This window comes from Salmo salar, chromosome ssa26, assembly GCF_905237065.1.
Source record: "Salmo salar chromosome ssa26, Ssal_v3.1, whole genome shotgun sequence".
In the NCBI taxonomy this organism is placed as follows: domain Eukaryota; kingdom Metazoa; phylum Chordata; class Actinopteri; order Salmoniformes; family Salmonidae; genus Salmo; species Salmo salar.
Genome location: NC_059467.1, coordinates 23,094,371 through 23,120,000, shown reverse-complemented (window position 1 = coordinate 23,120,000; position 25,630 = coordinate 23,094,371). Strand labels below are relative to the sequence as shown.

The 25,630-nt window shown below is 47.2% G+C and overlaps 1 protein-coding gene across 1 annotated transcript in view; it reads left to right on the top strand.

Annotated features, from left to right (window-relative positions):
* Positions 1 to 5,392: 5,392 nt before the first annotated feature.
* Positions 5,393 to 25,630, top strand: part of LOC106587358 (genetic suppressor element 1) — a 389,317-nt gene continuing 369,079 nt past the window's right edge. The window contains exon 1 of the mRNA XM_045708804.1: positions 5,393 to 8,400. Within this exon, the coding sequence (XP_045564760.1) occupies positions 5,785 to 8,400 (2,616 nt within the window). The 5' untranslated portion in view covers positions 5,393 to 5,784. The remainder of the gene's footprint in view (positions 8,401 to 25,630) is intronic.

Genomic DNA, 25,630 nt, shown 5'->3' with positions numbered 1-25,630 from the left:
AGGGAGAAAGTATTCAAGATTCTGCAGACATTTTCAAAGCTGACACGTGATACAAACATACATACACACACACACACACACACACACACACACACACACACACACACACACACACACACACACACACACACACACACACACACACACACACACACACACACACACACACACACACATACACACAGGTCCAAACTCCCTCTGTCCTGCTCCTGCCCCTGTCATCACTTCCCCCTCACACAGCTCTCACTGGACTGACGTGTTCAACAGAAGGATTTTATTCAAACCTCCATCTCCCCTCATCCCCTTATCGCCCAGTTCCCTCTACCCTCCTTCCCCTCCCTGCCCTCCTGCCCCACCACACCCTGCTTCTCCAGTGAAAGCCAGACTTTTCAGATAGCCAGTCAAGCGGGCTAGCAGGGAGGATATTTCCATAGCAAACAGTGTACAGTGTGGCTAGAGAGTAGACTAGAATATACCCAGGAGACCTGAACAGAGAGAGCTCGTTTCACAGATCACTTTCAATCACCCACATACACATTCAGGTATGTAGTTATACGCATGCATGCACGCATGCGCACACACAAATTCTCATACACACTCATAACACAGAGATGCATGATCCCACAGCGTTTTGGCAATCACCCCAGATGGTTACAGTCTAGACATCCGTATCAGCTCTCTCTCTTTTCTTAACAGAATTAAACTGCATAGATAGTGTAGCTGCAGAGTTTGTGTGTTCGCTGTGTACACGCCACAGCCATGGGCAGGGCGTGTGTTGTGGTTTCCATGCTATCTGGACCTGAAAGGAGAGGAGGAGGAGGTGTAGTTCTCAAGCTTTGACACTTGGGGGTGATGTGGCAGGCAGTTTTCGGCAGGTTGGCATTTACAGTGTCGTCAAATCAAATCAAATCAAATGTTATTGGTCGCATACACATGTTTAGCAGATGTTATTGCGGGGTAGCGAAATGCTTGTGTTCCTAGCACCAACAGTGCAGTAGTATCTAACAATTCACAACAATACACACAAATCTAAAAGTAAAAGAATGGAATTAAGAAATATATAAATATTAGGACGAGCAATGTTGGAGCGGCATTGACTAGAATACAGTAGAATTCAGAAAGTATTCACACCCCTTAACTTTTTACACATTTTGTTGTGTTACAGCCTGAATTTAAAATTGATTAAATTGAGATTTTGTGTCACTGGCCTACACCCAATACCCCATAATGTCAAAGTGGAATTATGTTTTTAGAATTTCTTACAAATTATTACAACTTGAAAAGCTGAAATGTCTTGAGGCATTAAGTATCCAACCCCTTTGTTATGGCAAACCTAAATAAGTTCAGGGGTAAAAATGTGTTTACCAAGTCACACAATACAGTAAGTTGCAAAGTTGAAATAATAGTGGTTAACAAATATCTGTAAGGTCCCTAGTCGAGCAGTGAATTTAAAAAACAGATTTAGCCAGAAAGACCATGGAGGTTTTCCAATGCCTCATAAAGAAGGGCACCTATTGGAAGATGGGTAAACAACAAAAAAAGAAGACATTGAATATCCCTTTGAGCATGGTGAAGTTATTGTTATCAATACACAAAATAACTACAAAGATACAAGCGTCCCTCTTAACTCAGTTGCCGGAGAGGAAGGAAACCGCTCAGGAGTTTCATCATGAGGCCAAAGCTGACTTTAAAACAGTTACAGAGTTTAATGGCTGTGATAGGAGAAAACTGAGGATGGATCAACAACCTTGTATTTACTCAACAACATTAACATAATTGACAGATTGAAAAGAAGGAAGGCTGTACAGAATAAAAATATTCCAAAACATGCATCCAGTTTGCAACAAAGCACTAAAGTAATACTCCAAAAAAATAGGGAAAAGCAATTCAGTTTTTGTCCTGAATACAAAGTGTTATGTTTGGGGCAAATCCAATAAAACCCATTACTCTTCAAGCATAGTGGTGGCTGCATCACGTAATGGGTATACTTGTAATCAGGACTAGGGAGTTTTTCATGATAAAAAATATTAGGAATGCCGCTAAGCACAGGCAAAATCCTAGAGGAAAACTTGGTTCAGTCTGCTCTCCATGAGACACTGGGAGGTGAATTCACCTTTCAGCAGGACAATAATAAGGCTAAATATACACTAGAGTTGTTCCTGAGTGGCCTGGTTACCGTTTTGACTTAAATCGGCTTGAAAATCTATGGCAAGACTTGAAAATGGCTGTCTAGCAGTGATCAACAACTAACTTGACAGAGCTTGAAGAATAAAGTCAAGATATTGTGCAAAAGCTCTTAGAGAGTTACCCAGAAAGACTCACAGCTGTAATCACTGCCAAAGGTGATTCTAACATGTATTGACATAGGGGTGTGAATACTTATGTAAATGTTCATGTATTGTGGAATAGGTCAAGCGGTATGAATACTTTCTGAAGGCACTGTATTGTCATGAATCTTGCCCTGGACACATCTTTGCGGAGTGGTCACTAGATTGCACAGCCACAAAGTCATAACATCTGATCTTAAACCTAACCTTAACCCTAACCTTAACCACACTGCTAACTTTAATGCCTAACCCTAACCTTAATTTAGGACCAAAAAGTAAATTTTTGTTTTCAAACATTTTTACAATATAGCCAATTTTGACTTTCCAGCTGGCCCATCTAGCAGAATTCGCTTAGTTCTGCCTCCAGGGCAAGATTAATGACAATAAATATCAACCTGCTAGTTTTCGAGGGAATGGCAAGAAGGAAATGAATGAGTTAGTGAAAAACTAATTGAATATTTGAATGAATGAACAAATGAATGAATGCTTGAATGCATGTATAAATAAGATTGAGTGGTACTGGATAGCAGGGTTGGGTTCAATTCCATTTAAATTTCAGTCAATTCAGAAAGTGAACTAACCCTCATTGGAAAGCATTGAAGAGAATTGTAATTGTAATTTTAGTGTACTTCCTGAATTAGCTGGAATTAAGATGGAATTGACCCCAACCCTGTTGGATAGAGTGAGTGAATGAATAAATGAATGAAACAACTAATAAATTAATAAAGAATCAATAGATGTATATTAAAAGATGATGTCATTCTGCAGTGTCTCTCTGGGAGCTTCCTAACAGAGAGCAGAGAGGGAGATGAACACTCACAGTTAACGAATCGAGTCACAGCTCCGTGAGAGAATGTTGAGTTGGAACGGACTCCTCCTGTTCTAAATATTCCCACCTGTCTTCTTAGGGTCTGTGGTAGGGAAAACACACACACTTTTCCTCGTGGTTAATTTGTGGCGTGTGTAATTTCAATGTGTGTAATTGATTGACACTCATTACTGTTTACACACACAAACACACACACACACTTTTCCTCGTGAGAGGGCTTCAGTAGAGAAGCAAATGACTTCCAAACCACAGAGCCCCTGTTCCCTGACATAACTCTTTTGCCATGTTGGAGGGAAGTGAGCGGAACAGGGAGGCAGTCACAGAGGAGCTGGGGTGTCATTCCGACCAGTTGGTCGCCATGTTGGAGGGAAGTGAGCGGAACAGGGAGTCAGTCACAGAGGAGCTGGGGTGTCATTCCGACCAGTTGGTTGCCATGTTGGAGGGAAGTGAGCGGAACAGGGAGTCATGTCTGTGGGACAGGGAGGCAGTCACAGAGGAGCTGGGGTGTCATTCCGACCAGTTGGTTGCCAGTTTGGAGGGAAGCAAGCAGAACCTGGGAGGGAGATGTCTTCCAAATGACTGGAAGACAGCCAGTCACTCAGAGAGATGCACTGTGGTGTGATTATTAATATCTGGTTGGGTTGCCAGGTTGGAGAAGATTTAACAGAACAGGAAGTCAGAAAGAGAGAAGATCTGGTGTGTCAGAGTAAGAGCTGGATGTGTTGCCAGGTTGGAGAAGATGGAGCAGAACAGGAAGTCAGACAAAGAGAGAAGCACAGTGGTGTCATTAAGATTAATGGAGGAGGAGAAGGGAAGCAGCCTCAGGGTGGCTCTTAAAGAGATGAGGGGATGATAGGACTGTGACTGCTTACAGGAGCAGAGCTAGCACAATGCAGGCTAGTTAGAGACACAGCTGGAATTATGGTTTTTACTGTTTATGTGTGTTATTGTTATTATGCTACACTGGTGTGAGTTTGAGTTAACTGGTTCGCACTGGGGAGTCCGAAGGGGTGTGTGTGTGTGTGTGTGTGTGTGTGTGTGTGTGTGTGTGTGTGTGTGTGTGTGTGTGTGTGTGTGTGTGTGTGTGTGTGTGCTTGCGCATGTACTTTCATGTCTCAAAGTCCTTTTTGCCTATAGCTGCAGTGTGGCATCCGTTGGCTGCATTCCAACTTACTGAACTGCTCCACATACAACATGGTCTCTTCATCCATCTGTGTGTGTTCATGCATGATTGTTTTTATCTCTGTGAATGTGAATTAGTCCTGCACATTGCTTGCTGAGATCTGAAGGGGCTTGTCTGACACCAGACTGTGTGGTCCCTGTCAAGGTCTTCCATCCATGCAGTGTAGAGGGGGGCAGGCTGAACTTAATACCCAAAACAGGTGTGGCTAGTGGGGCTGCACCCTACAGCAGTCCCCTGAGGATCCAGGACAAGTGGGAACTGTACAACACAGCTAACAGCCATAGACAAAATACAATACCCATTCTGTTTGAGCAGCACCACTTATTCCCGCAATGAAAGAGACATTGGGGAGAATTGGAAGAAGCAAACATATTTCAGATAAATGTTTTCAAGATTTTGACTGCCTGCGGTTATTATAGTGATTCTGTTTTAAGAACAGATACAGATTCTGTTTCAATGTGTCATGCATCTTGCACAGCTCTCACAAATGCTTGAACAATGGCACACATTGTGCAACTCAGGATCCTGCTGCCTTACAAGTTTTTTCTTTCTCTTGTAAATTCTTCTGGCTGTTTATTATGGCAATATAGCCTATTGTAATTAAATGAATTGTTTGTAACATTTAGCATAAAGTGTATATTTACATGGCAGCTATTACATGGGAAGTCGTGTAATGTAAAATGTAGCCCGGTTTGTGGCGTGTGTAATTTCAATGTGCGTAAAATATTTCCATATATATGTCTATGCATTACGTGTGAAAACGTTATCACGGGTATAGCAGTTTCAAACCAATACCTACTCTAATTATAGGCTAGAGCTATTCTAATCACACTGGATCGAAACATCAATAGGCCTACACGGTATTGCTTGATAAGATATGATTAAGTTGAACTTTTTCTTCAACAGATACGTAATTTGGATAAAAAATAATGAGACCCTTTCCTCCTGTATCAGTTAGTTCTGCTGGGAAGGTTTGAATATGGGGGAGCAGCGCGAGGGTATCTGGAAACTGATCCGGTGAATTGGAGATGGCGCTGTGTACAGTGTGAGCGAGTTAACAGCCAAAGTTTTCAGAGCGCAGGAAAGTTCGTAGGAGAGGTGACCCATGATTCTAACAAGAGTTTTCTTCTCACATTACTATCGGGTTCGCAGTCCTATACTGCGGACTGGAGACACTGCGTTTCTGCTCAATGTTTCATGGACGGTTTGAATAGATTATCTCTAACGGAATACTTGAGAGCCAGGAATTTAGTCTACGGTTCGCTGCCTGTTCTGCAGTGCTGTAGTTTCAATGGGCTATCGGCTATCTAATCACAGTGAGTAGGCTGAACGCGATACGCTGTCTTGTTGTTGCATAGCCTACTTTTGTAAAGAAGGTGTGAGTTTGTTAGAATGAATTGCCGCTTTTGGTATTATGTCATGTAGTCTGGGGTGTTTTTAGAACTATGAATGACCCCCGTGACAAGGATTTAATACCGATATCTCGGAAACACCGACTCATGGCTGCAGTAATGCCCGGCGACGAGAGCCCATTGCATGGCAACACTTCCAGGGCTGATCGGAATGGGATAGGATTGGTTCACTGTTTTATTTGTGGAAGCGGCGTTTCGCCCGGAAAAGAATTGAGATTACAAGTGAAATATCCGAAAGAGAATGGTCCGTTTTTCCCGTTTTTACAAAACCAAGAGCCGGCGCCAGGGGCATGTGAAGTCAGCCCGGATGGACACGCTATGGTGTGCGCCGTGTGCCACTGTTTTCTCGGGGAGCAGTGGAACTCGTTCGAGCGGACTAGGACACCCATAGAGAAGCGTATGTACTGGCTGAAGAGGCCGTACCAGTGCGACTCTCGGCGGATACCGCAGGAGTGGAACATCTCCTATGACCTGGAGCGGAGAATCAGTGTCAGCAGCCAGAATTACGACGGGAACGAGTCAGATTTCTCCTCTTTCTCGGAAAACGAGAACATGTCAGACCAAGAACTGGATTTAGTAGACCGCGCCGGTGTGAGCAAGGAGAAGTACAAAACATCTGGCAGCAGCAGCAAAACTCCCAGAGACGGTAGCAGGAAGAACAACAACAGTGTTATCAGTGTTAAAAACAGCCCTGACTCTCAACGGGCTATCCGCTATCCGGTTGGTGTTTACCAGGCACAGGACTCGCCGAAATCGGATACTGCCATGCCGTCCAGGCGCGGTGCTAAAATTATGAATCATGTCTCTCAATCATCAGTATCTCTGTCCCAAGAGATTGTGTCCCAGAGATACTATGACAGCTCTCACGTCGACACACCTGTGCAGGACAACGGGATCATTATGCGCAACAGGCAGTGGCTAGCAGATGGGAATGTCAGACATGCTGACCCGCGCCCTCTCCAACGCGCAGCTGACAGCAGCTGTAGCTTAGCCAGGCATCCCTCCCTCATATTCCACCAGAAAGGAGAGGATCTCTCTGACTCTGCCGAAGGGCTATCACCCATTGGCGCTGCTGTCACCAGTAGGCGCGACGCAGCAGCACCTAGAGAAAGTGTTCCGGGTAGGTTTACAGCCTCTGACAACTCTGACAATGACCACGAGATCAATATAACCAGTGACGACGACCACGAGGTGTTTGAAGCAGCTGGCAGCAGCAGAGAGAGGGTATTGGCCCTGCTGAGACCACCCAGGGACGCTGCAGGGAGGGTCATTGCCATGCCCCAGAGTGGTGCCAGTGGTGGTGCCAACAGGAGTACCAGTCCCGAAGAGTGTTTGTGTTACATCTGCGGCAGCGGGCTGTGGCAGGGCGGGAGGTTCCGTGTGTCTGTGCAGAAGCAGGAGAGGGCAGCCAGCGAGCCCTTCTTCCCCTTCCTGTGGTTACACAGCCCTCCCCCTGGCGCCATACCCCTCACCCCGGGGGGCACCACCCTGGTCTGTGCCAGCTGCCACACCTCCCTCATGCAGCAGTGGCAGGGCTTCCAGCTGGCCGATGTGCCCGTTCTCCAGCGCCTCTACGTGGTCCCCCTCAACCAGGGCTCCTCCACCCCTGCACCAGCCTCAGGCCACCCTCCTTACCTCACTCCCCAGGAAAGGCACCCCTCAGAGCCCCTGGACCGCCTACCTAAGTCTCAGGCTTCCTGTGAGGCCTGTTTCCTCTGTGGCCAGGAGTGCAGGCGGGATGTGAGGGTGGCATATGCACGGGCCGGCGTGGGCAAAGCCCGCGGTGCCATGTATTTCCCCTTCATCAACCTGCTGCCGTGCCCGCCTGGTGCCCAGGGAGTGAGGAACGGCCGGGTGCACTGCTGTCCTCCATGCCACGCCATCCTGGAGGAGATCTGGGGAGCGTACCTCCTCAGCCTCAGTGAGGACCTCATCACCTCTGTCACCTCCTTCCTGGGGAGGTACCACGCAGCGCTGGCCACGGGGGGAGCCGGACTGGCCCATTCCCAAAAGGGGGTGTCCTCCTCTTCCTCTGGCCATGGTGGGTCTGTATCAGTGTGTTACCTGTGTGGGGCAGAGATAGAGGCCGGGGGGAAGTTCCAACTCCATGTCAACCCTCCCGGGCGCTGTGGAGAGAGAGAGCCCTTCTTTCCCTTCCTCACCATCCACCCCCCCGCTCCCCGCGCCAAACCTGCCGACGCCACCGGCCTGGTGTCAGCCTGTGCCCTCTGCTATCACGACCTGCATGCCCAGTGGACTCAACATGAGAGCCAGGGTTCTGCCACCTCCAGCTCTACAGCCCCAGGCCCAGCCTCCTCCACCCCCCAGCCGGCCAGCTCTCCCTGGGCCAGACAGTACAGCTGCGAGGCCTTTGTATGCTTCTTCTGCAGACAGGAGCAGAGGCGTCAGGGGGGGCTGTGTGCGGTCACAGTGGCCAGGCTGCCCGTGTTCCTGTACGCCCCACGCGGGCGCCGCACCCTCCTGGTGGATGATGGGAGGAAGCTGGTGATTGGCTCGTGTGTGGAATGTAAGTCCATGGTGCTGGCAGGACAGAGCATGCAGCAGGAGAGAGACAGGGACCTGGAGGGACAGAGAGACGGGAGAACAGAGACAGAGTCACCTCCTTCTACATCACACCCCAGACACAAGGTAAGACAGATTTCGGGCTTTTCACTTCACAGCTCCACAAGAGCAGTTTGTATGCGATCCGCAACACCATGCTTCTTGGCTGAGCCACTGGGGTTTCCAGGAAGTGTGCAGATGTTTGATGCTCAAAGTTGACTATTGTGGGTGCGTTGTATATTTTAGTGGTGTATTATGCATCATTTTCAGTCGATTGTGTGCTTGTTCATGTCTGTTAGGTATTGGTGTGTAACCTACCTTGACGTTTGTGGATTATTTCAGTCGTATAATATTTAAGTGTGCCCCTGCCTGTCTGTGTGTGTATGTGGGGTTTACTATTCTCCTCCATTATGGGAAAGCTGCTCTGAAACAGGGAGAAGTGAGAGTTGGTGTGTTCTCGAGTGTTATGGTTGTGTGTGTGTGTGTGTGTGTGTGTGTGTGTGTGTGTGTGTGTGTGTGTGTGTGTGTGTGTGTGTGTGTGTGTGTGTGTGTGTGTGTGTGTGTGTGTGTGTGTGTGTGTGTTCCTTTAGCTCTCTGACTGGCAGGGGATCCGTACAGCACTGGAGCCCGTCGTTAGAAAAACAAACATTTGGATCAGAACTCTAACAGTAAACAACACAGAAAGACCGGGGGGATTTCAAGGCCACCACTGGCCTCGTTTTCTTCTTGTGTGTGTATGTTTATTTGTGTGTGTTTCTGGCCAAGTCTGCTTGTTTTTGTACATTGTTTTGGCTGTATACAGGATTCCATACGTCAGTGCTGTGTGTGTGTGCGTGCGTGCGAGGCTACAACAGATTGTATCCTTTATCAGATCAACTAGAGTCGGCTGATATACACTAATGATAATAACACTTTCCTCTGTGTCAGGAACAGCTGGGAACTCTCTATTAGACAGTGTGGTGTAATGATCGTATCTGTTTATTAAATCCTGCTCTATCCAGTGTAAATATAGAGCGGAGGCTAGACTCAGTCATGTGTCAGTCTTACTGTGTGTGTGTGTGTGTGTGTGTGTGTGTGTGTGTGTGTGTGTGTGTGTGTGTGTGTGTGTGTGTGTGTGTGTGTGTGTGTGTGTGTGTGTGTGTGTGTGTGTGTGTGTGTGTGTGTGTGTGTGTGTGTGTGTGTGTGTGTGTGTGTGTGCGTGCGTGCGTGCGTGCGTGCGTGCGTGTGTGTGTGTAATCATGCAGTGACTGATTCAGTGCTGCTGTTACTGTTCCTGGAAGTCCAGTCTATGTGGTCCAGATGGAGGTCTTCACAGAACGAGACCTCTACTCTCTGTCATGAATAAATGAATGGAAAAAGGAGAATAGGTCTTGTAGATGAACTTGTAGCGATAGACCTTGTTCCACGGAGGCCACAGCAGTAGTTACTGTTGCTACTAATTACACAGCTGCTACCGAGATGAATGTATCAAAGAAAAAGCAATGACTGCCACTCTGGTAGGCTCCCATGGTGATTTCATCAGTCGCACAAAAAAGTCAACATTTTTGATCTGAGTTGGATCTTCGTCAGGTCATATAGCACTGTGAAAAACACCTAGTGAAATAACCTCTAGAGCAGGGATGGGCAACTCCAGTCCTCTGGGGTGTCACACTTTTCCCCCATCCCTAGCAAACACAACCAATTAAACTAATTGCATTCTAAAATGAAGATCATGATTAGTTGATTATTGATTAGTTGTGTTAGCTGTTAGTTGAAGTGTGTGATTAAAGTGGGACTGCAGATAGAGAGTGGAGGAAGAGAGGAGGGAGAGTGGAGGAAGAGAGGAGGGAGAGAGGAAGGAGAGAGAGGAGGAAGAGAGGAGGTAGAGAGGAAGGAGAGAGGAGAGAGAAGGAAGAGAGGAGAGAGAAGGAAGAGAGAAGGGAGAAAGGAGGAAGAGAGGAGGGAGAGAGGAGGGAGAAGGGAGAGAGAAGGGAGAGAGGAGGTAGAGAGAAGGGAGAGAGAAGGAAGAGAGGAGGGAGAGAGGAGGTAAAGAAGAGGGAGAGGAAAAGTATAGGAACAAGGTCTTCATTAAGGTACACTGTTGGGACTAGAGTTGATGAAGGAATCCCACAATACTTTTCTCATGCTGCAAGAATGCATGTTTAGATTGATGCTACTCAACAGAGCAATATTTACAGTATGAAACAGAGAGATGCTCAAGCTCATAATCAAAGATGATTGTTCTCTGCGTGTGAATCATTTTATTGTTGTAATAACCGTGTAGTTCCAGGTTTTGACGGAGTATGTCTGTCATATTGCTGGTATTCCATCCTGAGGTCCAAGCAGACACAGCAGTGGGAGGTGGGGATGTATTAATGGATAATAATTGAATCCCAGTAATCTGAACATCTTACTCCCCAGAGAGATCAGCTCATACAGAACAGTAGAGTAAGAACACCTGTGGGCGTCGTTCAGCTGTCCTGTACTCACTCTCTCACTCTCTCTCTCTCTCTCTCTCTCTCTCTCTCTCTCTCTCTCTCTCTCTCTCTCTCTCTCTCTCTCTCTCTCTCTCTCTCTCTCTCTCTCTCTCTCTCTCTCTCTCTCTCTCTCTCTCTCAATTTAAGGGCTTTATTGGCATGGAAAACACATGTTAACATTGCAAAGCAAGTGAAGTAGATAACAAACAAAAGTGAAATAAACAATAAAATTAACAGTAAACATTACACTCACAAAAGTTCCAAAATAATTTCAAATGTCATATTATGTCTATATACAGTGTTGTAGCGATGTGCAAATAGTTAAAATCCAAAAGGGAAAAAAAAAAACATAAATATGTATTTATTGTATTTACAATGGTGTTTGTTCTTCACTGGTTGCCATTTTCTTGTGGCAACAGGTCACAAATATTGCTGCTGTGATGGCACACTGTGGTATTTCACCCAGTAGATATGGGAGTTTATCAAAATTGGGTTTGTTTTCGAATTCTTTGGCGCTGTGTAATCTGAGGGAAATATGTGTCTCTAATATGGTCATACATTTGTCAGGAGGTTAGGAAGTGCAGCTCAGTTTCCACCTCTCTCCTTCTCTGTCTAGTCCACTCTGTTTTGCTGTGATCATCAGGTATGTACAGTATATCAGATCACACCCTCAGAGAGAAAGCTAGATCAAAATCCCAGAGCAGGGTTACTTGTGTGGGGGGTAATGAGGCTTACTTGGTGTGTGGGGGTAATGAGGCTTACTTGGTGTGGGGGGTAATGAGGCTTACTTGGTGTGTGGGGGTAATGAGGCTTACTTGGTGTGTGGGGGTAATGAGGCTTACTTGGTGTGGGGGTAATGAGGCTTACTTGGTGTGGGGGGTAATGAGGCTTACTTGGTGTGGGGGGTAATGAGGCTTACTTGGTGTGGGGGGTAATGAGGCTTACTTGGTGTGTGGGGGTAATGAGGCTTACTTGGTGTGGGGGGTAATGAGGCTTACTTGGTGTGGGGGGTAATGAGGCTTACTTGGTGTGGGGGGTAATGAGGCTTACTTGGTGTGGGGGGGTAATGAGGCTTACTTGGTGTGGGGGGTAATGAGGCTTACTTGGTGTGGGGGGTAATGAGGCTTACTTGGTGTGGGGGTAATGAGGCTTACTTGGTGTGTGGGGGTAATGAGGCTTACTTGGTGTGGGGGGTAATGAGGCTTACTTGGTGTGGGGGGTAATGAGGCTTACTTGGTGTGGGGGGGTAATGAGGCTTACTTGGTGTGGGGGTTAATGAGGCTTACTTGGTGTGTGGGGGTAATGAGGCTTACTTGGTGTGGGGGGTAATGAGGCTTACTTGGTGTGGGGGGGTAATGAGGCTTACTTGGTGTGGGGGGTAATGAGGCTTACTTGGTGTGGGGGGTAATGAGGCTTACTTGGTGTGGGGGGTAATGAGGCTTACTTGGTGTGTGGGGGTAATGAGGCTTACTTGGTGTGTGGGGTAATGAGGCTTACTTGGTGTGGGGGGTAATGAGGCTTACTTGGTGTGGGGGGTAATGAGGCTTACTTGGTGTGGGGGGTAATGAGGCTTACTTGGTGTGGGGAGTAATGAGGCTTACTTGGTGTGGGGGGTAATGAGGCTTACTTGGTGTGGGGGGGTAATGAGGCTTACTTGGTGTGTGGGGGTAATGAGGCTTACTTGGTGTGGGGGATAATGAGGCTTACTTGGTGTGGGGGGTAATGAGGCTTACTTGGTGTGGGGGGTAATGGGGCTTACTTGGTGTGGGGGGGTAATGAGGCTTACTTGGTGTGGGGGGTAATGAGGCTTACTTGGTGTGGGGGGGTAATGAGGCTTACTTGGTGTGGGGGGTAATGAGGCTTACTTGGTGTGGGGGGTAATGGTGTCGTGGTATGTGAGGGATTTGAGGAGTCTGAGGGGGTGCAGGTGACAGAGCTGTTTTTGGCCTCGGCCAGGCAATGACCTCATGGCTGAGGAAGTGCTTAGAGGGGCTGAGTGTGTGTGAGAGAGCCGGGTGTGAGAGGGGCTGAAAGGGGGCGGTGGGGGCCTGGGAGAAACAGGTGCCGTGTTCTCCAGTGAGACGCTATCTACCCCAGAGAAGAACTGTCATCGCTCTCATGTCACCAGAGGAGCTCCCATCTGCTTCCCCTGACCCCACCCACTCTCCTTCTCACCCCTTCCCTCTTTCCTTCCCTCTCCCCTGTGCTGTCTCTTGCCCTCTCCTTCCCTCTCTTCTCCTTCCTCCTATATCTCTAAAAAGCAGAGGGAGGGGGAAGGTTGGGAGAAAAACGGGGTGAATATGGAGAGAAGGGATGATAAAATTAACCGCAAAGGAACTGGTTGACTTTGTCTTTTAGCTAGGTCTTTTTCATTTTTCGATACTTGCACTAAGAATGGCATAATCAAGTTAAGTTGTAAAAAAGTTGAGCGAGGGGCTGGGTGCTGCATATGCACCTTCTGTAACGAGGGTCGTCTAAAGGAGACCAAGGTGCAGCGTGTATAGTGCTCATATTTACTTTTTAATGAATACACTTCAACAAAACGACCGACAACAGTTCCGTCAGGTAACACATACAAAACGGAAAACAACTACCCACACCCACACATGAAAAACAGGCTGCCTAAGTATGGCTTCCAATCAGAGACAACGATAGACAGCGGCCTCTGATTGGAAACCATACCTGGCCAAAACATGGAAAACAAAAACATAGAAATAGAAATCTAGAAAACCCCACATAGAAAACAGAAAACCAAAACCACCCAAAACACCCCCGTCACACCCTGACCACTCTACTATGGAAAATGACCTCTTACAAGGGTCAGGACGTGACACCTACCTGTGTTGCGTGCATATGCGCATGTGTGTCATTTAATGTACCTTGTTAAAATGAGGTTTTCCTGTCCGATTCCTCGTTAAGATCTCAATAAGGTCGAAATTAGCCCACGCAATGAGAGCTGCTACTGCTACAGTCTGCTAGCCAGACATGTTAAATATAGTAGACTCCAACACACACACACACACACACACACACACACACACACACACACACACACACACACACACACACACACACACACACACACACACACACACACACACACACACATAGACACACTTTAACACTATTCACATACGCTGCTGGTACTCTGTTAATTATCTATCCTGATTGCCTAGTCGCTTTACCCCTACCTATATGTACATATTGACCACCACTAGACCACCACTAGACCACCACTAGACCACCACTAGACCACCACTAGACCACCACTAGACCACCACTATACCACCACTAGACCACCACTATACCACCACTAGACCACCACTATACCACCACTATACCACCACTAGACCACCACTAGACCACCACTATACCACCACTATACCACCACTAGACCACCACTAAACCACCACTAGACCACCACTAGACCACCACTAGACCACCACTAGACCACCACTAGACCACCACTATACCACCACTAGACCACCACTATACCACCACTAGACCACCACTAAACCACCACTATACCACCACTATACCACCACTAAACCACCACTAGACCACCACTAGACCACCACTAGACCACCACTAGACCACCACTAGACCACCAGAATGTCTGAGTGGAGTCATGCACATCCAACCAACCAGGCATAAGGTCAAGGGGCCAATCCCATCCTAACTTCACGCCATTTTGGTGAACAAATTTGAATGAAATTGAAATAGCTTATTTGTCTTGTGGCGATAAAAGAATACTTTGTTAGTATAAGTATGATAGAGAGGACTAAGGAAATGAAAACACTCTCTCAGTATGTCACTGGTATGGTTGTGTTGTTTTTGCTTCTAAAGTCAAGGATGATCAATGTCCTACTACACTAAGTGGAGCCAACCTAGAGATGACAAGGGATCACCCACAGACCTGTGTGTGTGTGTGTGTGTGTGTGTGTGTGTGTGTGTGTGTGTGTGTGTGTGTGTGTGTGTGTGTGTGTGTGTGTGTGTGTGTGTATCTTTGTATGGTGGTCTGCTGAGGCTCTGTTGTGGGTGGTTGATTATCATTGACACGTAGGAAAAGTGGAGACAGGTTTTTGCATCTGAGCTCAATCAGTGTGCCACTGTCTGTCTGTGTTTCTGTTCAGAAATGAATGTATGGGTCAGTTATTATATGTGTGTAAATGTGGCCGTGATGTATACATTTGTAGTGTGTGTGTGTGTGTGTGTGTGTGTGTGTGTGTGTGTGTGTGTGTGTGTGTGTGTGTGTGTGTGTGTGTGTGTGTGTGTGTGTGTGTGTGTGTATGTTTGGAAAGAGTATGTTCTCACTGCACGGCCCATATCCTGTGAAGGAGGTATTTGCTGTCACAGGGAAAACATTCTGACATCTTGACACTGTCGCCTGCAAAGATTTATTACTGAGAAGAGAGGAGGAGGGAGGGAGGGAGAGGGGGAGTCTGGGGTGGGGGAGATGACTGGAAGGTTTGTGTGTGTGTGGTGGGGGGGTAATCAGAAATAGAAAGGTAGGGGTGGTACCCATACCAATAACCTCTCACAGTCTCATGTCAGAATTAGATGTTTGTCCATGTTTCTCAAACGTCAAATTTGGAAGGTGTTAGAAACATAACATTTCTAAGTGTTTAAGGTTAAGTTTAGGCAATAACTCTGTGTGGTTAAGGTGTGGGATAGGCTTAAAACAAAAATCTCTAAAACAACTTTCTGTCGCTGGATTTGAACATTCAACCTTTTGCACCAGAGGAAGATGTTTACCTACTTGAAGGTAACAGCGCTCACTGTTGCCCCTAATGGTCTGTTTCCACGTCATCCCTGACATCCTCAGACCTGGATGGACGTCTAATATTAACTTATGATACCCGTACACTGTAAGAGCATTGAAAGCAGTGGAGGAGAGAGGAAGGAGAAAGGGAGGGATGGAAAATACTAGAAAATAGGCAGTCAAAGACAAACAGGGAAGAGGAGCAGTGAGACAGGACTTTATGTCTCAGAGTTGGGAGATGAGAGGAGGGGAGGGGAGTTAGTGGGATCTGTAGTCCAGCCAAAGAGAACAGAGCAGAATGGAATCCCGTTTCTCATTAATACATCATAAAGGGTCACGGCAGGAAATACTACATTATCCAGGGGGGCACATGGGAGTGCTGTCTCTGTGGAGAGAATGGAACTCTAAGGTTATGTTTGTGTAAGTGTGTTGGTATGTGTGTTTTGTGTACCTGAGTGTGTACGCATGTTTGTGAGCCTGTGTGTGTTTGCCTGTGTGTTTTTGTGTGTGTGTGTGTGTGTGTGTGTGTGTGTGTGTGTGTGTGTGTGTGTGTGTGTGTGTGTGTGTGTGTGTGTGTGGGTGTGTGTGCCTGTGTTTAGGGTTTGTGGTTTTGTATTTTGATGTGGTTCCTACAGGGACTAACCCCCTGGGCTGTTTGACACATTGTCAGTCTGCTAGAGTCTGAACACACTGGTCCCTGGGATGTTCCCCAATGCTGGAAGGAGTTCCCCAAGTGAAAAAGGTTTGGAACCCCTGTTCTAGAGCAGCTAACAAGACCCCTGTCCCACTCACTGGACCAATGCACAGACAGAAGGACTTCTATAAGGACTTCAAATGTGCTTTTGGCTTGATACAGACACTTGGCTTGCTCCGCATTATCGGAGCCAACATTGGCATTGATAAAGGAAATTACATTTCAGATAAATGTTTTTTTTTTTTATAGTCAACATAAGTGATGTTAGTTATGCATTTTAAGTAGTCTAGGGGTCAACTTAAAATACACATGCATATCTTATTCATAAATCATATTGATGTCAATGACAACATTATAGTTCCATGTACATATCTAAGTTAGGATTGAGCCATGAGAGGCTGTATTCTCCAGTAGACAGCTGACAGAGTCTGACAGACTGGTTGGCGATTCAGATGGAATCCACAGCTATTTCTGGGGATTTGTTTCACAGCTCCTGAAGGGGGATTTTCATTCAGCTCTCTGAGGCTGGAAGAGACCACAGTCCCGGGGGTCGACCGCTCAGTGTGTGTGCGTGTGTGCGTGTGTGTGTGTGTGTGTGTGTGTGTGTGTGTGTGTGTGTGTGTGTGTGTGTGTGTGTGTGTGTGTGTGTGTGTGTGTGTGTGTGTGTGTGTGTGTGTGTGTGTGTGTGTGATAGAGATTAGCCTGCAGTGCATGCTTCATTCCTGCCGATATCTCTATGACATTACATCAAATGACCCAGATCCCAGCACTGATCCAACTAGAAACATCCAGATTTCAACAGCCTTGTGAGGACTTAGAACCCCCTCTCTCCACCGCTGCTTGTGTCTTCACTGTCTTACTCATCATCACTCAAAAAGAGGGTGTCTTATACCCCCTGCCAAATAGAACACCCTTCAATCCCTCCACCCTCACTAACAGCTGCTCCTCTGTCCAGTACCCATCCACTGTTCCGCTGTTCCTGTGTTATCTGGGCTATAGCTAGGCAGAGGCAGCCTGACACCATAGTGCGAGCCTCATACCTCACTCCTCATACCTCACTCCTCACACCTCACTCCTCACACCTCTCCCACCCAGTGAAAGGGGGAGATTGTGCTGCCCACAGCCACCGTCATGGAAAATTAAAGCCTTTGATCTACCTGGAATGACCCCCCCCGTCCCGTCCCGTCCCCCGTCCCGTCCCCCGTCCCTCGCTGCACATGCATGCACACACAGAGTCATGAACGCTCACACACACACACGTCATGCACGCATACACACATGCACGCATACACACGCGTGCACACGCACTCACACACACGCACGCTCACACATGTTTGTTTTACTATCCTTGTGGGAACCAAACAATTAATTCCTATTCAAAATCCTATTTTACCTAACCCCTAATCCTTAACCTAACCCTAACTTTAACACCTAACCTTAAATTGAACCATAATTCCTAAACCTAACCACTTACCCTAATTGTAACCCTAATTGTAACCCTAACCCTAAACCTAACCCTTAAGCCTAAAATATACTTTTTCCTTGTGGGGTCCGGCAAAATGGTCCCCTCAAGGATTGTAAAACAAAACACACACACACACACACACACACACACACACACACACACACACACACACACACACACACACACACACACACACACACACACACACACACAATGGTTCCTTTCCTATTGACCATGTTTGCACAGGACAGTAGCCCAGAGGGATCAAAATACGCAAGGCAAAATTAGAAAAACAGTTGACTGACAAATACCCCTAGCAGAAAAAGAGTGGGAGGAGTTACTAAAATAGAGGAGGGAGAAAGACACTTTCCCTGAATTACCTCCTTTTCCCTCTCCTTTTCTTAATGTATGGAATGTCATTGAGTAGAAAGAGTGAATGAGTCTAGTTAAATTGTCTTTGCTGTAGTGCTCTAGTTCTACTGCAGTACTTTGAGGTGATCTGACACCCCCCAGGGCGGGACTGGCCTGGACTTGGCTGGGGGAAGTTTTCTTTTACCGCGGACTGGAGACAGCAAGGGGGACCTGCTTCAGTGTTTGGGGGCAGGGGGGGTGTTGCGACTGATGTGTTAATGGTCTGTAGTTGAGGGGTTAGCACCTAATCACCCCTAACCTCCTCCCTGGGCTCAGAGAGGAAGTGGACCTGGGCTCATTAGAGGTCAGAGGTCACACAGGTGGAAGTGGACATGGTTAGTGTATCGACACTACTAACCGTCTCAAAGGAATCAGCCAGTCAGAGATACAGTATAATACATGTTTATAATGTTGCGTTATTACTGAATGGTTTTCAATGTTCAGTTATTTCTTACTTATAGTGTAGAACCACAAGACACATGTAAATGAATACAAGTCAATGATCCTGAATTTGATCTTGACAGGACAATTTTGAATGCTGTACAGATTGTAGATATTGGACTCCATTGTGTTAGCATAGAAAATATGAGCGGTTTTGTCAAATGATCTGGCCCCTACTCCACTATTCAGGTAGAAACCCAGCTGACTGCCCTGTCCAGAGAGAGAGAACAGAGAGGGCAGTGTCTCTTTGGCCCACTGTTCCAGTCAATCCTGTTGGTTGGCACTGGGGTGTGTGTCCACTTGGCACGGATGTGTGTGTCCTGTTTTCATCAGTGTTTGAGTCTGGCGTCGATGTGTGTGAGAAATAGTGTGTGTGTGTCCTGTTGTCAGCAGTGGGTGTGGGTCCAGTTGGCTCGTGTGTGTGTGTGTGTGTGTGTGTGTGTGTGTGTGTGTGTGTGTGTGTGTGTGTGTGTGTGTGTGTGTGTGTGTGTGTGTGTGTGTGTGTGTGTGTGTCTTTAGTGTGCCAGGGTTGGAGACAGTCTGTTGAACTCAGTGTGAACTGAATGAATGCTGAGACTCTAGGGTCTCATGTGAAAATAGCTCAGTGTGTGTAGCCTTGAGTGTGTATGGTGCCTTCGGAAAGTATTCAGACCCCTTGACTTTTTCCACATTTTGTTACGTTACAGCCTTATTCTAAAATGTATTAAATAGTTTTTTTCCCCCTCATCAATCTACACACAATACCCCATATTGACAAAGCAAAAACAGGTTTTTTGACATTTTTGCTAATTTATAGAAAATTAAAAACTAAAATACATAAGTATTCAGACCCTTTACTCAGTACTTTGTTGAAGCAGCTTTGGCAGCGATTACAGCCTCGAGTCTTCTTGAGTATGACGCTACAAGCTTGGCACACCTGTATTTGGGGAGTTTCTCCCACTCTTCTCTGCAGATCATCTCAAGCTGTCAGGTTAGATGGGGAGCGTTGCTGCACAGCTGTTTTTAGGTCTCTCCAGGGATGTTCGATTGGGTTCAAGTCCGGGCTCTGGCTGGGCCACTCAAGGACATTCAGAGACTTGTCCCGACGTCGCTCCTGCGTTGTCTTGGCTGTGTACTTAGGGTCGTTGTCCAGTTGAAAGGTGAACCTTCGCCCCAGTCGGATGTCCTGCGCGCTCTGGAGCAGGTTTTCATCAAGGATCTCTCTGTACTTTGCTCAGTTCATCTTTGCCTCAATCCTGACTAGTCTCCCAGTCCCTGCCGCTGAAAAACATCCCCACAGCATGATGCTGCCACCACCAAGCATCACAGTGGGGATGATGTCAGGTTTCCTCCAGACGTGATGCTTGGCATTCAAGCCAAAGTGTTCAATCATGGTTTCATCAGACCAGAGAATCTTGTTTCTGAGAGTCTTTAGGTGCCTTTTGGCAACCTCCAAGTGGGCTGTCATGTTCCTTTTACTGAGGAGTGGTTTCTGTCTGGTCACTCTACCATAAAGGCCTGATTGGTGGAGTGCTGCAGAGAAAGTTGTCCTTCTGGAAGTTTCTCCTATTTCCACAGAGGAATTCTAGAGGTCTGTCAGAGTGACCATCAGGTTCTTGGTCACCTCCCTGACCAAGGCCCTTCTCCGCTGATTGCTCAGTTTGACCCGGTGGCCAGCTCTATAGGAAGAGTCTTGGGGGTTCCAAAGTTCTTCCATTTAAGAATGATGGAGGCCACTGTGTTCTTGAGCACCTTCAATGCTGCAGAAATTTGTTGGTACCCTTCCCCAGATGTGCCTCGACACAATCCTGCCTCAGAGCTCTACGGACAAGTCCCTCAACCCCATGGCTTGGTTTTTACTCTGACATGCACTGTCAACTGTGGGACCTTATATAGACAGGTGTGTGCCTTTCCAAATCATGTCCAATCAATTGAATTTATCACAGGTGGACTCAAATCAAGTTTTAAAATCATCTTAAGTATGATCAATGGAAACAAGATGCACCATTGTTCAATTGCAAGTCTCATAGCAAAGGGTCTGAATACTTATGTAAATAAGGTATTTCTGTTTTTTGTTTTTATTAAATTGGTAAAAATGTCTAAAACTGAAAATGTTTTTTAATTCATTTTAGAATAAGGCTGTAATCTGACAAAATGTGGAAAAAGTCAAGGGGGTCTGAATACTTTCCGAATGCAGTGTATGTGAGCTGTATATACAGTATGTGTGTCTGTGTAAAGTGTGTGTGTGTGTGTGTGTGTGTGTGTGTGTGTGTGTGTGTGTGTGTGTGTGTGTGTGTGTGTGTGTGTGTGTGAGATCTACTTTGAACACCTTTTTATTTGAATTACTCTTATCTGTGAGTGTCTGTCTGCATATTGTATATGTACACTGTACACTCTTAAATAAAAAGGTGATATCTAGGTATCTAAATGAGAGATCCCCATAGGAGAACCCTTTTTGGTTCCGGGTAGAACCATTTTGTGTTCCATGAAGAACCCAAAAGGGTTCTACCTGAAACCAAAATGGGTAATCCTATGGGGGAGAGATGGAGGGCCTGGTTAGACTTTCAAGTTCTGTATGTGTCCAGTCCTCTCATAATTGTCCCCCGTGCCTGGGATGGTGGGATCTTTTCAGGACATGCACCACTTGTGGCGTTTGGACCTGGGCCATGCCTCCCCTCCTATCCTCCCCTCTCTCCCTCCTGCCTCCTTTTCATTGTTTTGGGAGTGCAGTGTTGACTCAGGAAAGGGACAGCAAAAATGGCCTCTCCTCTCTCCCTGCTCTCATCCCCTGTTCTTCCCCTCCTTTCCGTCCCCCCATTCTCCCCCATTGTGGTCTGTTCAGTGTTGATTGAGGGCAGTACAGTCAGGGTCAGGTTGAATGGCTGGGTGAGAATAGCTGCTGTGCTGTGTGAATGAGGTCTGTCTGTATTGTGTGGAGGCCAGCCCTCTGGCTGGGGTTCCCCATGCTAGGCCTGGAGCTGCTTGAGTCTGGGTCTGTACAGGCCAGGGGATCTGGGCCAGGCCAGGGGATCTGTTTCAGGACAGGGGCGCTGTACAGGCCAGGAGATCTGGGCCAGGACAGAGGATCTGGGCCAGGACAGGGGAACTGGGCCAGGACAGAGGGGGAGGACAGGCCACTGTGTTCTCCTCTGTCACAGAAAACAACAACTATATCACAACATGACCTACATTCATTTGTGCTCTACTCATTCATTCATTCATTCATTCATTCATTCATTCATTCATTCATTCATTCATTCATTCATTCATTCAGTTCCGTTATACAAAGGACCACAACGAGACCACATGTTGGTTAGTCACTTACTTCACAGCTGGCCTGTAGCTGACGTGGTCTGTAGGCCATAGATTACTACCACATTGTGCCCCAGACCTACATACTTGACATGTGCCAGCCATTAGAGGTCAGGCGGCTGGCATCTGTCTCAGTGCCTGGCATAGACTGGCATGGCCAGGGGTAGAGGAGCAGGCTGGAAGCTGGAGAAGTTCCCCAGTGCCCCCCTCTTTTCCCCTGGCCCTGGTTTTACTAGGGTTTTACCAATGTAATTACAGAGTAGAGACAGTACTGTAACGATGTAACTACAGCCCAGCTCTTTCTCTCTCTCAAACACTCCCTCACTCCCAAACTCTGCAAATTTAGATCACCCCACGAGCCAGAGGAAACAAACCTCACATACTGTGTGTGTGTGTGTGTGTGTGTGTGTGTGTGTGTGTGTGTGTGTGTGTGTGTGTGTGTGTGTGTGTGTGTGTGTGTGTGTGTGTGTGTCTGCCAGGGGTTGGGAGCAGTAGCAGGTGTTTGCTCGCCGAAACAAACGGGCAAAGCAGCTGGACTGTGCCACAGCTGTGTGTGTGTGTAGCACCTGGACACAGCTGGACTGTATGGCAGGCAGTAGCTAATAGAGGAACTGTGTTTCTGGCCAGACGTGAGCTCCTTCACTCAGCCTGTTCAACAAGTTATAGTATTCATTTCACTAGCTCTCCCTCTCTCCCACACACACACAGTTCCATTGCCAAAGTGCTTTCTTTGTATTCTCTATATTGATTTTTGGGATCTCTTTACTCCTTGTTCTTTCAGGTCTTCTTTTAGTTCTGGGTATGTTATTTCAGAGTCATTTGAAGGCATGAGGTATGGGGTTTTGGTGATGTGTCATTTCAGAGTCATTTGAAGGCATGAGGTATGGGGTTTTGGTGATGTGTCATTTCAGAGTCATTTGAAGGCATGAGGTATGGGGTTTTGGTGATGTGTTATTTCAGAGTCATTTGAAGGCATGAGGTATGGGGTTTTGGTGATGTGTTATTTCAGAGTCATTTGAAGGCATGAGGTATGGGGTTTCGGTGATGTGTCATTTCAGAGTCATTTGAAGGCATGAGGTATGGGGTTTTGGTGATGTGTCATTTCAGAGTCATTTGAAGGCATGAGGTATGGGGTTTTGGTGATGTGTTATTTCAGAGTCATTTGAAGGGGTGAGGTATGGTGTTTTGGTGATGTGTCATTTCAGAGTCATTTGAAGGGGTGAGGTATGGTGTTTTGGTGATGTGTCATTTCAGAGTCATTTGAAGGGGTGAGGTATGGTGTTTTGGTGATGTGTCATTTCAGAGTCATTTGAAGGGGTGAGGTATGGTGTTTTGGTGATGTGTTATTTTGAAGGGGTGAGGTATGGTGTTTTGGTGATGTGTCATTTCAGAGTCATTTGAAGGGGTGAGGTATGGGGTTTTGGTGTATGGCAAGTACAGTAGCAACATGTGTCTGCTTGTGAAAGGAGTCTGCTCTGGTTTGCTCGAGTCCTGTTCCCCCCCCCACCTTTCCCTCTCTCCTCCTCTCCCTTTCTCACCCCTCTCCCCCCATTCTGCTGATAGTCCTAATGAGGTGAGGAGAGCAGCGTTCTGTAGCACCTCTCAGTTTAGGACGCCATGCCGGGACAACTGGTCATACCAGCAGCAAGGGGGAGAGCTCAGCCAAAATAGACACCCACACCTGGCTATATACAGTATACCCTATACACAGCCAACCAATCAGGGACTAGGTTACTGTACCCCCTAACACATCCAGCTAACCAACCAGGGATTAGGTTACTGCCTAACATTGTCTAACATAGCAGATCTGAGCTGCCGGAGTGAAGAAGATATCCTCCCTAAATTACAACCCCTCAAGTCCTCACCACCGTAAATTACACCTCACCCCCTCTCAGCCTCTCTGTCCCCCTCTATGTACCCCTCACCCCATCCAAGCCTCTTTGTCCACCTCACCCCCTCTCAGCCTCTCTGCCCCCCTCACCCACCTCTCTCCCCCTCACCCCTACTCCTCACTTCCTACTGCCACCCCACTGTCTCTCATACTCCTTCACCCAACCCCAACTGGCCTTCTTCGACTCAATCCCACCACCCTCTAACCCCCCTTCCCTCCTCGCTCCTCAATCTGACTGCCCCACCCCCCTCAACTCTTCACCCCCAACCCACTATCCCTCTTTCCTGGAACCACCTAGTCTCTCACATGACCTGCCAGGACCAGGGCAGCTGGGTAGCTAGGGGGGCTGTACGGGTGGGGTGAAGGGGGGCTGTAAGGGTGGGGTGTAGGGGGGCTGTAAGGGTGGGTGTAGGGGGGCTGTACGGGTGGGGTGTAGGGGGGCTGTAAGGGTGGGGTGTAGGGGGCTGTAAGGGTGGGTGTAGGGGGGCTGTAACAGGGGGGTGTAGGGGGTCTGTAAGGGTGGGTGTAGGGGGGGCTGTAACGGGGGGTGTAGGGAGGCTGTAACGGGGGGGTGTAGGGGGGCTGTAACGGGGGGTGTAGGGAGGCTGTAAGGGTGGGTGTAGGGAGGCTGTAACGGGGGGTGTAGGGAGGCTGTAACGGGGGGTGTAGGGAGGCTGTAACGGGGGGTGTAGGGGGGGCTGTAACGGGGGGTGTAGGGAGGCTGTAAGGGTGGGTGTAGGGAGGCTGTAACGGGGGGGTGTAGGGAGGCTGTAATGGGGGGGTGTAGGGCGGATGTAAGGTTGGGGTGTAGGGGGGCTGTAAGGGGGGGGCTGTAAGGGGTGGGGGTGCTGGGGATGTTGGCTCCAACAGGGGTCTCAAATGGCTTTAGAAACTCTGTCCATTCTGAAGGGGAGGAGAAACACTAACTGGTTTGTTTGTTGGCTTTCCAAATTGGCATACTATTTTTGGAAAACACACACACACTTGCGCACACACACACTCCAACTATGGTGTCCACCCATTCTGCACAGAGTGGATGAAAAGGCACTTTGGTGATGACATTTCCCTTCCTTATGTTATAATAATATTTAATATGTTTTTTTTACCTCATGTTCTGGATCGTTCCCTGGGATCTTTCTCTAACATACTGTATCATTAACATTATATAATAAAAAAAGTTGGATTTCGTAACCTAATACTTCCAATAATACGCACCAAGCTAGGTTAACATAGCAGGCCCGGTTCCTCCTAACAACTTTTGAGGATTTTACATTTTGTGGTTGTTGTCTTCAGTTGTTTCCGTGGGTCGCAAAAATATACATTTGCATGACACGAGCTGAATTAAATGTAAAAGGCTTTGAAAATAAAAAGCTCGGCATACACTCAGTGCTCCTTTGACATTTTACAGAGATACACTTGTTTTGTGAGAAATCTTTGGAAAGTAACAGGAATTTCGAACGAGTATGAAAGGGGTAAAATATGAAAATACAACATGTCATGTCTCAAAATCGATACCCATCTTACCTCTATATTGTTTTATGTCTAGTGGACTCGAGAAGAAAGATGACGAGTTCAACAGGAAAGAGAACCTGTCAAGTAGCCAGTAGCCTTAAATCTTGCACAGAATCCAGCCTAGCTGAAACGATGCAATTTTCTATTGTGCATGAAGACAACTGGCCGAGGGACATCACATCAGTGGCATGGGCATGGTTGGGTTACACACACACGCAAACCACACGCACACGGTTCCCTAGTGCCAGGGCTGCAATAGTGTGACGTTAGAGCTGTCAGATTTATGTCTAGGGGTGTGGGGTGGGTTAGCAGGGAGTGGGGTAGTGGTGTCCAGAGACCTCCTGTTTAGTTTTCTAGGGAAAGAGTTTGGCATGCTGACACGGCTGTGCCCCTC